Below are 17,248 nucleotides of genomic sequence, written 5' to 3' on the forward strand. Positions count from 1 at the left end.
ATATGGTAAAAACACTTTATATGCCAAATCACCTTCTCTGTCATAAACCTAAATCCACACACTTAGCACACTGCCACCCCACATGACATTATGCTGGTTTCACAAATTAGAGTCATCTAGTCTTTCATTAATTTTACTTTTGCTTCTTAACTCTTAACTGTCAACGATGACTAGAGAAGTTAAGCAAGACCTCAACTAAACAGTTTCTGTAATATTTTTAAAAAGGAAGAATGCGCTTCTCCTCCAGCACTCTGATCTGCTGACATATTTTACCCTACACTTGGAGAATGCTTGTAAAGATAGTATTCTCACTTAGAAAGAAATGTGTTTTTTTTTTTTTGACAATGATAGCCACTCTCTAGAAAAGTATAACAGTAATATGTAAAACAAGAAAGTCCTACACAAAATTGTTTTTCTTCAAACACACATCACTACTTGAAACTGGAGGATATATTTCTATATTATATACTGTGCATCTTCCTCTACTAGAGTGTAAGCTCCAAGCCAGCAGGGACTTAACGTCCCTGATCCATCTGTGGTGCCTAGAAGCATGCCTGGCACACTGGAAGAGACTATGAGTAAATGACAATGACTTGAGATTTTCTTCATTTGTCAATACAAAAAAATGAAAATAATTTTTTAAATGATAAAAATATTCATGAATCACAGCTTTCTAAACTTAAGAGTTTAAACAGTTTCCAACGTACCACACCAAATACAGTTTCATAGGGACCGTAGGCCAACCTAAAGCCTGAAAGAACACAAAATTTCTGCAAGTCTCTCCATTCTTATACCATCTCTACAAACCTCTGTACTCTTGTCACAGTACTTTAGAAGCGGTTACTGTATTCTCGTAGGGACCAAATGTTATAAACTTCATAGACAAATTTGTTCTTGAAATCAAAGAAAATATGAAGCTGTGATCTTTTAAAAACTGATAAACGTCTCCCATGGCATCAGTTTCTTCGGGGAAAAGGATCTATACTGTTTACATGTCCCATTCCCACTCACCCTGTACAAAATACGGGTCAACTGCACGTGTCAACTAGTTTAAGGATAATAAGGTAAAAAAACAAACAAACGTACAAACAAAAAAACCCCAAAACTTTTTCTAGTTGAATCTGCAGGATGAATCCTTTCCTTTTTTTGAAAAAGAGACAATTTAAAAACGACTTTTTATAGGGAATGTATAACATAATCTCTATAAAATATCAGGATTTAAAAATAAGCCAACTTTTGTTTCTCTGTACAGTGCACAGAGTCACTGGCTCACAAAGCGCAGGCCATCTAAGATCCACCTTGCCCCTCGGAGTTGTCAGAAGCCACGCCGTTCGGGCTGTGCTCTTCTGAGGCCTGCCTGTAGAGTCCTGCTGAGAGCCTCCTCTCAGCATGCTGCAGTCTCTCATAGCCAGCTGGGGTGCAAAGGAACTCCATCTGCTTTGCCATCACCTTTTCAGGCTGCTAGTAAGTAAAGCAAAAATAAAATCAGGAACTAAAACATTCTACAGTTTTTTTAATGGTTTAAAGATGCCAATTTCAGACTCCAGCAAATATATTTAGTATTCATTAAATTAGTTCACACTTCATGTGGTATACACGTTCCATAAATACGCTTAGATGTCTATATCATCATGTTAAAACATAAAATGTTGGATTCTGTGCAAGAGGAAAAAAAAAAAATCCTCCTGCTCATCCTTTAAAGAGAATTCCATTTCAGCTCAAAGGCAAAATAACCTTAGCTTTGTTTCCCGAAGTACTGAGTCCTTTAAAATATTTTTTTTAAAAAGAACCTCAGAGCAACAGCAACATCTGCCACAAACTGCTTCTAACACACAGGGTGAGATCTTGGCATTTTTATTTTAGGATTTGGCACTACACATACTCTGATAGGATGACAGTATGTTGGGGGAGAAAAGGTGTAAAATGGCTGTCTAGAGGGACAAGTCAAACACCCCTCCCACCAAAATCAAACAATGCAAATTACGAAGGAAAAACACCAGTGCCAACGAGACTCTTCCCCTTCATCATGGAATGAAACTGCAGTATTTCCCAACCAATCATAGAAAGACACGTTTAAAATACACAAGTAAATAGAAATTCATCTTTGCATGTGTTTTGTAAGTTCCTTCTTTATGTACTGCTCTAAATCACTTATCTGTGATATTCAAATCAGTGCATTTGTGATATTTTGCCAAGGAGGTTAATAGTCAAAATGCAGATATGAATCACTGCATGCCATATAAAAGAGTAGTACAAGGAAGGTGCTCTATAAAATTAGTTACAAAAAATCCTGATTCACAATAGTAAAAATCAATAAGTGAAAAATACTAATTCATGGAATAGGATAAAAGCTTACACTATTTTTCTGAATGCACATAAACCAGATCAAAAGGAGTTGTAATTTCAATTCATTTGAACTTAAATAATTCATTTGAACTTAAATAATTGAATCAGAAGCATCTAAGCAATTCATCTGAACTTACATAAAATGTCAGTAAGATTTCTAAGGAGGAAGTATATTTTTCATCCTCTTAAGAAGAAAAAAACAAAACTTGGCACTACTGAATTTGACCAAGAGCAGTCGCCAGGCAGAAGATCAAGAGGAATAAAACTTATAGTGCTAAAAGGTGGTATTTGTAGAAATGACTTTTTAAAAGTTAATTTCAGGATACAACAATTAAATAATAGCAAAAGCCCCTGAAGATACATATTAAGGTAAGAATTTTTTCTCATACATGAATCAAAATGACTTAACGATAGCTACAATGCCAATGAATAACGTTTTATTGAGAACTAGTACTATTTTATCTCAGAGTTGTATTACACACAGCCATTGTCAACATGGCTTTCTTCCTGGTATCAAATTGCTTCTTTTAAGTTTTCTTAAGTAGAGAATCTGTCTTTCTTCCTACAAAACTACAAAGAATAAATAAGTATACTATATCAGATTCTGCTCATAACCAAATCAAACTATGTTGTTACTGCTATCTTGTTGATACAGCTGTGGATCAGATGACATTTCAAAAACAACCAGAAATAAACCCTGTCCTCAGATGCTTAAAACTGAAGCTAGCTGAAGCACCCATTTATTTTTCAATCTACAGATATTATTATGAAATGTTAACTGGTGGTTTACGTCACCTGTGAACTGAGAGCAGTGAGTTCTTCACTCTTAGCCTTAGCCTGCTGGAAGAGCGTTTGCACGGAGTCCTGGAAATCTGGAAATCCATCCTATGCGTCAAAGAATAAGTCCTTTTTACTTAGAGTTTGTAAATAAAATATCAACAACTCAGAAAACAGGGCAAAAAAACCCGCTTTAATCCTACTGCCCAAGTAATCATGATCAAGATTTTAATGTACAATACTTCCTTTCAGTCTTTAATGGTACAATTACCTTATTTCTACAGTTGTAACCGCACCAAAAATATGAAAAAGATAATAAGACTCACATATCTACATGAGAATGCAGACTTCATGAGCATTAATAGTGGTTATATAACGTTTCATACAGCATTTCATCTAGTGGTTCAACTAATAATAATCACTATTTTCACATCGGACATTTAGATTCTTTTTCTTATTTTTGGGTTGAAAAACACTGCAAAAATATTTTCATAGAAATAGCATTTTCCATAGCTTAGATTACCTAGTACAGTAGATTCCTAGTACAATTACTGCAAAGGGATGAACATTTTTATGAATATTCACTACTTCCCCTAAGGGCCTTTACTGGTTAATCAGACCATAAGTTTTTCTTGCCAGCACTGGGTGCTGTTTTCTTCTTAATTGAAATGCTATTCAAAAATTTTTTAATTTTGTATATTGTAGTTGTATATACTCCTATTTTGTAAATTCTTCTATCACTACAAGCTTCAGAAAGGCATTCTGCTTTAGAGATTTGATAAATGCTCAAATCTACCCTCTAGTATTTTAAAGCTTTACCTTGTCTGCTTTGTTTTTTAAATTTAACTCTCTAACCCATCAGGAATTTATTTTGTTATATGTAATGTGATAAAGAACCAATGTAAATTTTCTTCAAAGTGCTACCCAATAATCCCAACCTGAATTTCTGAAGAATTCTTCCACGCTGACTTGTCATTTCTCCTTCAACATTTCATATGACAGGCAATGGGGATCTGAATTAGAATGACCTGCACTCGGGGAACCTGGGTGGTTCAGTTGGTTAAGCAGCCAACTCTTCACTTCAGCTCAGGTCATGATCTCAGGGTCACGGGATCGAGCCCTGCGTCAGGCTCCCTGCTCAGCAGGGAGTCTGCTTCAGGACTCTCTCTCTCTCCCTCCCTCTCCCTGTCCCTGTCCCCCCACCGCTTGCTCATACACACACACACACACACACACACTCTCTCTCTCTCAAATAAATAAATAAATCTAAAAAAAAAAAAAAGAGGAAGAAGAAGAAAGGAAGAAAGACCTGCACTCATGTTCCAATTCTACCACTTACTAGTTAACACTGGAGAAGTAACTCAACCTTTCAGAACGTTAGTCTCCTCATATGAGAAATACAGAGAAGAGCACCTATCTGTTAGGGTTGTTGTGAGAAGCAGATGAGAGACGGCCTTTAGCATGTACTCACTGCTAAGTAAGTGTATCAATACATACTAAATTCTTACATTAAACAGAGCTTACTTGGGGCACTCTCCTCCTGGACAATACATCAACTTAAATGATTTTCATTCTATACTTTATATATATAAGAGCCACTCCATCTACTACTTTTTACAGGTTGTTATGTGGTTTTTTTGCTCATTTATTGCTTCACACGAAATTTATATCGACAAACATCACAACAGCGTTGTTTTAGCAACTTTACTAAAAACCATTAAAGGACTCCTCACAGAAATGGTCACTGACCTCCAAAATATTTCTCCCCTAGTTTCATGAGCTATATATTTGTAGCAAAGGGTAAATCACTAAAAACCAAAGCTCTTATACTAACATAGCAGAAAGAGATGTAATAATAACAAAATATTTTATCTTATTTGAAATAAGAGATACTGATTCAAGAGTTTCTCCCCCATCAGGGTCTTATTTCTCCACTGTGGATCTCTTGTTTTCAAAGATTTCCTCTACCAAAATTCATTTCTTAAGTAATAATTTGCCATTTTTAAATTCAAAGGCATGAAATGAAATAGAGTCAGGGCAAATAAATTTGACATCTTGAGATAGTCTTATGTAGCTTTATGGTGGGCCAACATACAATCAGCATTTACTTATTTATTTATTTGAGAGAGCGTGTGTGTGCGTGCACTAGAGAGAGAGCAAGCACGAGCAGGGGGAGGGGCAGAAGGAGAAGCAGACCCCCCGCTGAGCAGGGAGCCCAACGTGGGGATCCCAGGACCCCGGGATCACAACCCCAGTCAAAAGCAGACACTCAACCAACTGAGCCACCCAAGCACCCCAAACAGCATTTTTAAAGTATCGAAAATAGTTACCTTTCTAGGCCCCCACAAGACCAAGGACCTTTGACTCAGAGGAATGTATGGAATATAATCATTAACTGAGCTAGTATGAACTTTATACATGTGGATACAATCTAAATCTAAGTGAAAAGGACACTTGTTTAGTCATTCCATTTTTCTCTAAGAACTTATTTAGACCTACAAATCTAACTTTCCCTTTAGCAATCTCTCCTTTAAGTGAAGAGCACCTATCTGTTAGGGTTGTTCAATGAGGGAAGCTAGAACACTTGGAAAAGCAGAGAAGCTATCATTTTCTGGGTGACTACCATGTACCCCCAGTTCCCAACTATGTTCTGTGTTTTACATTTATCATCTAATTTAATCCCCACCATAGACAACCGTAGGTTCCTCCCATTTTACTGCTATGGACACTGGCTTCAAAGCCTCTGCTCAAACTATAAAATCCCAGAGTTACCGAATTTATAAAACTCACAGCAGGAAACAGAGGCACACCTCTTACAGCTTGATTTTTCATAAGCTGAACTGGTTTAACTCTATGATTTACACTAAGCTCAAAACCCAATTCTACTACTTATTTACTGTGATACTGGACAGACTATTTCATCTTTCTGTGTCTACTCAACTAACTTTAGAACCATTTTAAGGAACCAAAAAATTCATGAAGAACACTTAGCACAATGCTTGGCACATAGATATTACCCAATAAATGTTTGCTACTGATATTTATTAAGTTCCCCTTTAAAGCCACCAGATTTAGGGGCGCCTGGGTGGCTCAGTCATTAGGCGTCTGCCTTCGGCTCAGGTCATGATCCCAGGGTCCTGGTCAGTGGGGAGCCTGCTTCTCCCTCTCCCACTCCCCCTGCTCGTGTTCCCTCTCTCGCTGTGTCTCTGTCAAATAAATAAAATCTAAAAAATAATAATAATAAAGCTACCAGATATAATCATAGTAAAATAGATAGCATGCTATAAGTGACCTACTGCATCTCTATAATACAGGGGGAATAAGATAAATTTCGGGGATATTTACGTAGTATAGCTATCTTAGAGATTACTTACATAGTATAAGACATCTTGGGTATTTAACACTAAAACGAGCAAGAAAATTTTGACCATACTGGTAAGGAACAGTTCTACTGGAAAGAACAACGGAAATCTGGAAATACTTGTTTATTCACTCATCAAAAATCTCTCATTTGCCTAATAGGTTCTAGATTCTGTACTCAATGCTGGGGAGTCAATGACTCCTGCCCTCCTGACAAATAGTCACTCCTGCCCTCCTGACCAACAATCTAGAGAGAGAAAAGGACAAGGAGATCCAGAGCATAGTGGAGAACAGTGTGTCAGGAAGTCTTCTAAGAGGGCAAGATGTCTAGGCTGAGACTTGAAAGAAGAGGATTCTCTAGGGAAAGAGAGCAGCTTATATAAAAGCTAGAGGCAAAAAGAACAGGACAACACACCTGAGAAGCTAGAGAATATTTAATATAGCTAACATAGGGAATATACTGAGAAAGAGGGAGCGGTGAGAGAAGTTGGATATGCGGGGCCAAATTCTGAGAGACCTTGTAAGCCATGTTAAGAATTGTCGATTTTTATCTTAAATTCAAAGAGAAGCCACTGCACGTCTCAGGGAAGAAACAAACCAGATCTGCTTTTCTGAAAACCCAATCTGAATGTGCGGGGGACAATATATAGTTCCAGCTTTTCAACGAGCCCTGGGTGAAGTGTGCCCAGGCCAGAACCTCCAATATTCCAGGGCTATTTTCAAAGGAACTTACAGAAGAAAGAGCGATCTAGTCTTCTGTGTCAAGAATTAGATGTGTGATCCCAGGCAGGAAAGTTAACCTCATTATTTCCAGTGTTCCCAATTTTTAAATAGAGATTAAACCATCTGCTTTATCCACCCATTGGAGATTTGTGGGGATTAAATGCAGTAATGCAAATGGTAACTCTTGGAAAAGTGCACATTGCTATACAAACATATGGTGGCACCACTGTCAGGATTATTTAACCATGAGAATATGGAAAAGCTGGAAGGGGGAACTTCAAACTCTACATGTGAAAGTTTTTGGGAAATGGACACTGCTCCTCATTAATAAAGAGAAGTAAAAACATGCAAAGAGCAATAAACTACCATATCCAACTAATCGGTGATCTCTCTGAAACCGAGTACATGAGTCATTCTGATTTGCTCCCACAGTCTTTGATGGTTCATTACGGGCAAACTACAGGACTGAGTAGCTATCACTTCATGACCTACGTTTTCAGGTACCCAAAACATATGGCTTAGAAAGAAGAGTGAGAACATTCCCAAGAAACTGGTCTCTTTCACATGATGTTTGGTGTAGGACTTTTGTTATATGTCTCTCAAGCTTTTTTCCCAAGAACCAGCTGTACCATGCTATGAGCAATTTATCTTCATGTCATATTCTTGGCTACTGCCATTAATCACAGTGTTCCCTTACTGGTGAGATCCTGATTCTGAGCACTGAGAAAATGAAAGACACAGGGTGGGATGCTGTTCATGACCTAATTACTCTCATCCCATTGGTCTCCACCCCCATTCCTCCTCAACCTTGCCCCCAAATACCAGCAAGCTGCTTTAAGCCACTGCTTAGCTGTCTTTAAAATGGCTTGTTCCAGCAGATGTTCTCAGCCTCACACGTGCATTTTCTTTTTTCTTTTTTTTTACTCACACTTTCTATATGAATAGCAGATTGTAATGCTTCTGTTTTTCTGATCCAGAGGGGAAGAGTCTACATCAAATTAGAGCAGCTTTCTTTCAACAAGCTTGGTAACAGCGTAGGTGGATGTTCTGACCCTTTTCCCTCCCCCTGCCTCCCTCTCCCACCCCCACCCCACTGGAACTGCTAGCAGATGTTTCCTCTAAGTCTGTCTTCTACAAGCCCCAATTCTCTGACTTTCTGGTCTCTATTAACAAACTGCATTTCTTTCATCCAGTTATCTCTGATTGCTTTGCACTCCCAGCCCACACAGGATCAAGAATGCTGTCACCTTCCATCTCTCTGCCTAGTCTCCAGCAATTTCAGTGAACGAAGAAAACCTACAGATGAGATCTGAACAGCAACAGCCCATTTAGTCAACTCCGTGGCCAGTCCCAAGACGGGTTCTCTGACATATTCTTCCTCTCTTCCAAGATATTACTATAAACACGGAAGGTAATGACAGGATTTGTTCATAGAACACATTATGTTCTTAATGAAAAATAAAGGCTGTCAACTGAATCCATTTTTAATTAATATTTTTAAAAGGCATGAATGCCAGGGACTTTGGGTGCTGGTTTTTATCTCCTTTAACTAATTGTCAAGCTGTCTTAAATATATTCTCTCATAGGTATAATATAAATAAATCAAACTAATTTTTCTTGATTTACTGTTTATCTTCCCAACACCGTGCTTTTCCTCATTCTAAACAATCAGTCTGTCAAATGGCAATGTCTTATATTTAAATATATTTTGTATACGGTTAAACTTCCCACTCAAAACTTAACAATTGCTTGGATATGCCTCCTTGAAACAGAAATTGCTAACTGCCCCTCTTTCCCCCTTCCTAAAGACTATCATTTCTGCACATACCTGGCCTTCCACACCCTGCTAGCAGGATAAAAGGTATTATCCTAATAGCGTTTCTTACACCGAAGGTGCTCTGTGAATGCTCATCAGGAAGGGGGAAGGTGGTACTGCTTTGCAGTTTAGGAGTCAGACCTAGATTTGAAGGCCTGGCTCTGCCACCAGAGAGCAATGTGGCAGTTTGAGCGAGTCACTGAGACTCTCTGGGTGTCTCTTTGGCTATAAATGGAAATCCTAAAGCCTCCATATAAGGATAAACAAGGTTTGTGATAATGAGTTTCAAACGCCTAGCAGGGACAGGCATTAACAGATTCAATAAAAAAGTTATTTTTGCAAGTGTCCCCGAGCTAGATTTGAGGTCTCTGATGAAAAAGAAAACAACAAACATAATTCATTTTCATTTTAGCTGAAAGTGGATCCACACAAAGGGTTGTATTCCAGGTGGACAAGCTATTCATCCGGCCCGGACAGGAGAAATATTCCCAAACCTCGCTTACTAACATACAGGGCTGAAGAGGCGCCTTCCCTAGAGGCTTCGTTCCAAGTGATGGGTTACCCTACGGCCTTCCCAAGCTAGCAGGCTTTTTCCTCTGTGTCTACTTCATTATTCTCAGAATTATAGAAAGGTCAAAATCTCTCTGTTTCCTAATGTCTAACATTCGCTGTAGGAAGGGGCATTATTTAAGGACAACAGATTATCCTGAGTACTTCACTATAATACGTATCCTATATTAAACAATAACAACAAAAACAAAAGCAATCAAATACATAGCTAACTATCCTTTAAGGGGAACAACCTGCTACATAATAAGAGGAAAAAAATTAGACAAGGATTTTAAAACTTCTACCCAACCCTTCAAAAACAGACCAGGAAATTACAGCCTTTGGCAACAAGAACACACCTTACTGAGCCTGAACAAAGTGCTAGTTTTGTCAGTGTGTCCTAATGCACTGGTAATGGCAGGAAAGAAAAGGTTCCTTTCCCTTACAAGTCTATTTCTGATGTCATTTCCATTGTATCTACTGGACATTACATTTGTTTTTGTTCACTGCAAAAATTATCTTTTTTTTTTTTTTAAAGATTTTATTTATTCATTTGAGAGAGAGAATGAGAGACAGCACAAGAGGGAAGAGGGTCAGAGGGAGAAGCAGACCCCCCGCTGAGCAGGGAGCCCGATGCAGGACTCGATCCCGGGACTCCAGGATCATGACCTGGGCCGAAGGCAGTCGCTTAACCAACTGAGCCACCCAGGCGCCCAAAAATTATCTTTTTAAGATGAAAAAAAGTCAGCAATTTGGCACGTATGCTAATTGGTTATTGTCAAGGATTTTAGAAAAATGAAAATGAAAGAAAAAATTCTCATTAACTTGGGCCTAGTAATTAGTAATGTGCTATAATTCATAATGTGCTAAGCTTATCTTTATAAGCATTTTCTTTTAATAGAGAATTAGTAATTCAAATGAAATAAGAAATAGTATGTTCAAAGAATTCTAAAATCTTTCTAGTTTTACTTATGAAGCCCTTGGTGTCAGTCATAAATTCTGAACAAATTGGTCTCATTGTTCTCTAAACATGCACAGTATTTTCTTTCCTCTGTCTTTGCCCATGCCAGTCCATCTTTGTAATGCCCCTCCACCCCACATCTTTACCTTCTGAAACCCTACCTTTCTTTTAAAACCCAGCTCAAACAATATCTCCTCAATGGAGCCTCCCTTAATCTCTTCTTGTGCCAGGAATTCTCGCCCTCGCTGGTAGCCACATAGAAAGTAGGTATAAACAACACACTAATACTTGATGAAATGTCGTTAAGGGAGTAACAATCCTACACAACACCAACTACCTCAGTGTCAGCTTCCGGAATCAAATGAGTAGCTCTGGTATCTCAGATCTGAATTACAGTACACAGAGAATTTAGACAAGGATTGATGCCACTACTGTATATTTTGCAAAGGATTACACCGGATCCATGTGTAGGTATACACATGCATAACACACACACACTCTGGAGAGATACTGTTGCCCTACAATGCATCAGTGCTTTTGAAAAACAAAACAAAATTTAAAACAACTAAGCAAAAAAAAGTAAACTACTGTCCTAAATTAAAAGCTCAAGTCCCTATTTATTTTTGGGAAACAAAATCAAGACTTCAGAGTCTATAAAGAGCATTTAAAGTAGCCTGGGTTGATGAGTCACTTGTCTTATTTAGGAAGGGTTAGAACTGTTATTCACAGAAAAAGGAAACACCAATTATCTTAATTCTAAGTCCAGAACTGTTCAAGTGGCTTTGTGAATGCTAGTAAAACAATAAACTAACCAAACAGAACTATCAATTATCTCTAGTCTAAATTATTCCTATTTAAAGGAATAGAAGGGTCACACCTAATGCTATAACCCAACACTCTGAGCTACTAAAAGGAAACTCAAAACATTGCGCTGGATACAAAAACACTTTGCTTAAATTTCAGGTAAGGGCCACCGAGGAGGTCAGAAAGACTTATCAATACAGCCTAACAAGAAAAAATGACAGCTCAAACAGATCTCAAACTTAAACGTACAAACTTAAATGTGATCTCTGAACACAGACACAAAAGGAAACCAGGGCTTAAATGTGAGAAGAGGCCGAGTCAGAATTACATAGAGGGCCAACGGTGAGAAAGAGGCGGACAGAATTTCTAGCCCAGCAGCTGACTACTCTTCCTGGTCCCTGGGCAGGTTTTGTACCTTCTTTCCTCTAAATCCTCGGACGGCACATGCCTTCTTAGCAGTCTCTATGTTCATCTGCCTTCCCTTTCAGTGGCAGAGTCACTGAATCTACAGGGATCCTCTCTTGTTCATTATCTTGGGATGCAGTAGGATAAAACTATGTCATCACTAGTTAGATTATCTTCTAATGGCCTTTTAGATAATTTCAGCAATTTTTTTGCATGGTATCTGATGCTAACGAATCTTAAACATTACTCGAGAGCTAACAGTGACCACTGATTACAAATACAAGCACAATTTTTTAAAGTGTGGCCTTTAAGAGATTAAGAGAAATTCTTCTCTTCTTTGAGAACCACTGCTTTAGGGTAAAGTTTTTAAGAAGTCAAAGATGCTTAACCATAGCCATTCACTCTTTCACCTGATCTTATTAAGTGCCTATTAACTGCAAGGCGCTATTATCAAATCTGAATATAAAGTAGTAGACAGACAGATAAGAGCTGTATGCTCATCCAATGGGGTAGACTGATAATAAAAACAAATACATAACAGTTTCAGATACCAGTAAGTGCTATGAAAACAAACAAAACAAACCAGGAGAATGAGCCTAAATGTGATTTTGAGGTAAGGGTGCCCTTTTAGAAAGGGAGGCAGGGAAGTCAGAGGAAACTCTCAGCTATGAGCTGAAGCCATGTGAAGAGCTACAGAAAGATCTAGGTAGGGGAACAGTGAGTGCTGAGGCAAAAAGAGTTTGGCATGTTCCAGCAACAGAAAGTGGGTCAGTGTAGCTGGGACACAGTAAGAATGGGGAAGTGTGGTAGCAGATGAGGTTAGACATACAAAGTCAGAGTCAGATCATGTAGGGTCTTAGACGTCTCTACAAGTGTAGACTTTATCCTAGGTACAGTAGAAAGCCACTGGAAAGATTTAAGTGAGAAAGTGAGAAAGGGATTTACATTTTTACAAGATAATTGTGGGGACACCTGGGTGGCTCAGTTGGTTAGGTGTCTGCCTTCGGCTTGGGTCATGAACCCACAGTCCCGGGATTGAGTCCTGCGTGGGGCTCCCTGCTCAGCGGGGAGTCTGCTTCTCCCTCCACCCCGCCCCCCACCCCGCCTGTGTGTGTGTGTGTGTGTGTGTGCACGCACATATATGTGTACTCTCTCTCAAAAATAAAATCTTTTTAAAAAAAAAAAGGTATTTGTAGCTTTGGTGTGACTGAAAGACTATATGCAAACAGATACTTAGTTAAAATAATGAGAAGAATTTAGGGTAGTCAAACACAGCTTATCTGCTTTAACTTGAAATTAAATAATGGATGTCTAAGAGAGGACAGAACCTCATCCCCTGCCCAAGAAAAAAAAGGAAGGAGCTCTCAGACTTCAAATTTCTACTCTGTTGCAGACTGGCCTTTAAAACAGACATTCAATCCAAATTAAGGAACAGTAGTTTTGAAACCATTCTATAGTTCTGACAACCCTAAGAAAAGTGTATTTTTTTTCTTCCTCAACTCCCACCTTACATCTTGCAGGCCTAAAATCAGAAGGACAATCTCGGGACACCTGGGTGGCGCAGTCGGTTAAACCATCAGACTCTTGATTTTGGCTCAGGTCATAATCTCAGGGTCCTGGGACTGAGCCCTGTGTCAGGCTCCCAGCTCAGTGGGGAGTCCATTTGTCTCCCTCTCAATCTGCCCCTCCCCCTGCTCATTCTCTCTCTCTCAAATAAATAAATAAATCTTAAAAAAAAAAAAGTTCAGCCTCAACCATGATCCTCTAAAAGAAGCTTGATTATAGGAAAGTCTCCATTACTTGGAGCTACTAAATTGTCATTTCCCTCAGATTGTGAATATAAATAACCTTTAGCTCCTCTAAATGTATTTGATAATCGGAGGGGGAGATGAACCATGAGAGACTATGGACTCTGAGAAACAAACTGAGGGTTCTGGGGCGCCTGGGTGGCTCAGTCGTTAGGCGTCTGCCTTCGGCTCAGGTCATGATCCCAGCATCCTGGGATCGAGCCCCAAATCGGGCTCCCTGCTCCGCGGGAAGCCTGCTTCTCCCTCCCACTCCCCCTGCTTGTGTTCCCTCTCTCGCTGTGTCTCTGTCAAATAAATAAAATCTTTAAAAAACAAAACAAAAACAAAAAAAACCCTGAGGGTTCTAGAGAGGAGGGGGGTGGGGGGATGGGTGAACCCAGTGATGGGTATTAAGGAGGGCACGTATTGAATGGAGCACTGGGTGTTATACACAAACAATGAATCATGGAACACTACATCAAAAACTAATGATGTAATGTATGGTGATTAACATAATAATATAAATTTTAAAAAAATAAATATTTGATAAGATGACTAATGATATACATAAGATTATAAAAAAAATCATTTAACCAGGAGAGTTTTAAATCTGTAAGAAACACCTATTGACAAATCAACCTGTGATAAACTGACTGGACATCAAGTTCATTATTGTTGTTTCCTTCTAAGAATTTCTTTAGTATTCTAGTTCAAATTAGATACTTCAAAGCAACAAAATTCTATATTGTCTTAAAGATTCCACAATTCATTCACATTTTTCATTTGTTTATGGAACATCCTTTTTTTCAGTTTGAACTAGCAAATATTATTAGCATAAGAAAACATGCATAATCTTACCTCCACTTTAATTCTCTTCGGGGATAATTCATCTCTTTCTCCACATTTTGACCTGAATGGAATGGGAGAGAGAAAAACTTGAGAAGGTAACAAATTTTATTCTAAAGACATCTCAATCTATAAACTTCCACCAAAACATATACCCTTGAAACCCTTACACCAGAAATAAGACATTCATAAAGAACACTGACATAACAAAAAAGACTTTTCATCATTTCTAAATTAACATTAGGGAAATATGCAGACACCATTATATTACACATTTTAAAAGGCCACTACCTAAGAACTTCCCCACAAAATAAGTACTCAATAAACATGTAATGATCATCACATAATGAAAAAGGAAAAAAAAAAATCAAGGAGGATTGTATTGCATGGTATCTTTTTATGGATCAGTAGGAACACTTCAGGATAAAATGACCAAAGTGGCCATTTAAGATGAATGCTTAAGGCTACGTAAGATTCAAATGCATGTTGTCTATCTATTGAAACTACAGATGTATTTTCCCTTGACCTACGGATCCCTCTGCTGGGACTCTATCCCAGAGGTACCTACAGATATATGAAATACTACTGCCAATTAAACTGTAATAAGCCATCAATTATAAATTATCCCTCAAAGTAAAAGATGTTAAAATGTAAAAAAAAGTACATTTCAGAATCAACAAAGTATGTATGACATTATTTATTATGATGCTATTTATAATGATAAAAGACTAGAAACAACTCAAGTATCCATCAATAGGGGACTGGTTAGATAAATCATGGTGGGGCGCCTGGGTGGCTCAGTCTGCCTTTAGCTCAGGTCACGATCCTGGGATCATGGAATTGAGCCCAGTGGGGAATCTGCTTCTTCTGCCCCACCCCCTGTTTGCGCACGTGTGCTCTCTCTCTTTCACAATAATCTTTTAAAAATAATCTTTAAAAAAAAAATTCATACTAAAAAAAAAAACATAGTACATCCACACAATGCAATACCATGGCGCTGTAAAAAATAATGAAGATGTGTACATACTACCATGACGAGATCTCCAAGACATGTTAAAAGCAAAATATAGAATAATGCAGACACATACTACCAATTTTTTTTTTTTGGAAAAAAGGTAAAAAATGAGAAAATATATATCTGTTTGCAAGTGCATTAACACACATTGGAAAGATGAAAAAGAAACTAATAGGGCGCCTGGGTGGCTCAGATGGTTAAGCGTCTGCCTTCGGCTCAGGTCATGATCTCAGAATCCTGGGATCAAGTCCCGCATCGGGCTCCCTGCTCAGCGGGGAGCCTGCTTCTCCCTCTGCCTCTCTCTCTCTCTGTCTGTCTCTTACGAATAAATAAATAAAATCTTAAAAAAAAAAAAAAAAAAAAAAAAAGAAACTAATAAAACTACTTCTATTGAGGAGGAAGAAGTTAAAAGAGACCAGAACAGGAGTGCAACTTTTTATATTACGTATTCACATAGTTTTGGCTTCTAAATTATGTAAACGTGTTATATATTTAAAAAAAAATACATATTTTTTTTAATATTTTTTATTCATTTATTTGACAGAGAGAGTGAGAAAACACAAACGGGGAGCAGCAGAGGGAGAGGGAGAAGCAGAAGGAGAGGGAGAAGCAGACTCCCCATCGAGCAGGGAGCCTGACTCGGGACTCGATCTCAGGACCCTGAGATCATGACCTGAGCCGAAGGCAGACGCTTAACCGACTGAGCCACCATTTTATCCTGAAGCCACCATATTAACTTTTTAAGTTAAATGTATTTTTAACTTTTTAAAGGCACCCCTATTTAGGGGCGCCTGGGTGGCTCAGTTGTTAAGTGTCTGCCTTCAGCTCAGGTCATGATCCCAGGGTCCTGGGATCGAGCCCCGTGTCGGGCTCCCTGCTATGCGGGAAGCCTGCTTCTCCCTCTCCCACTCCCCCTGCTTGTGTTCCCTCTCTCGCTGTGTCTGTCTCTGTCAAATAAATATATAAAATCTTTAAAAAAAAAAAGCACCCCTATTTAAAAATATATTTAACTTAAGTATATAAATGTAAATACTACAAGAAACAGCTAAAAAATGTTGAAAGCAGTTGCCTCTGGGGTGTGGTATTCAGAAGGGGGCAGGGGTGGGGCAGGGAAACTGCTGAGTTTTCGGTAAAGCTCTGTGCACTATAGGATTCCTTAAATCATGTACATGTATTACTTTGATTAAATTACTTAAATAAAGCAGGCCGAAAATTTTGTGTAATACAGTGAAAAAAATAAAAAAAAAATCACTACATCAACTCTCGATTATCCAACTTAAAAAAAATCTTATAAATAATTCTATAATATTCTTAGCCTGTTCATTTAGTCTGCATAATTTTACTTTGTGTCAGTTTGTAAATATGTGGGCTCTTAAGGCAAGGTAGCAAAGGAAGCTGCTATGAGTTAGGGGACATAATGACAGTAAATGCCTCAACAGTGGCTTTTCAAACCTGAATAGGCACAAGAATAATCTGGGCCACTTGTGAAAATTTGGATTCCAAGACTCCATCCCCTGAAACTGTACTTATTAGGGCCAGGGAGGGTGCTCAGGATGTGGTTTTTCAACACACATTCAATTACTCTAACGCCAGGGGTCATGCGCATCTACTCAGAGAAGAAGCGGGACACAACTGATGGTGAACTAGAAATCGGGGTCCACGGGGAACAAGTGACTAAAACTGAAATGGTACTATGCCATCTTGCTTAGGATTTAAGTGAAGATGAGATGAAGAATAGTAAGATGTGTTTATATTAAATTTTAAAACCACCACTGCTTTTCAACATGTGTTTTACTTCAAATATTCCATATTCTACTTTCATATTTCAAACACATGTCCATATTCCATATAGTCTGGCA

General features: G+C 38.3%; 1 protein-coding gene across 4 annotated transcripts in view; it reads right to left on the minus strand.

Annotated features, from left to right (window-relative positions):
• The window catches only part of NAB1 (NGFI-A binding protein 1), a 48,395-nt gene that overhangs the window by 4,894 nt on the left and 26,253 nt on the right, over positions 1-17,248 (minus strand). For 3 of the 4 annotated variants that reach the window (XM_032406079.1, XM_032406051.1, XM_032406057.1), the window contains exons 4-6: positions 14,387-14,438; positions 3,142-3,231; positions 1,299-1,461 (exon numbers count right to left, since the gene is read on the minus strand). In XM_032406079.1, the coding sequence (XP_032261970.1) occupies positions 1,299-1,461; positions 3,142-3,231; positions 14,387-14,438 (305 nt within the window). The remainder of the gene's footprint in view (positions 1-1,298; positions 1,462-3,141; positions 3,232-14,386; positions 14,439-17,248) is intronic. The other variant, XM_032406068.1, reaches the window with a different exon arrangement.

The sequence above is a fragment of the Phoca vitulina genome, unplaced genomic scaffold (assembly GCF_004348235.1).
Source record: "Phoca vitulina isolate PV1807 unplaced genomic scaffold, GSC_HSeal_1.0 scaffold1, whole genome shotgun sequence".
Lineage (NCBI taxonomy): Eukaryota > Metazoa > Chordata > Mammalia > Carnivora > Phocidae > Phoca > Phoca vitulina.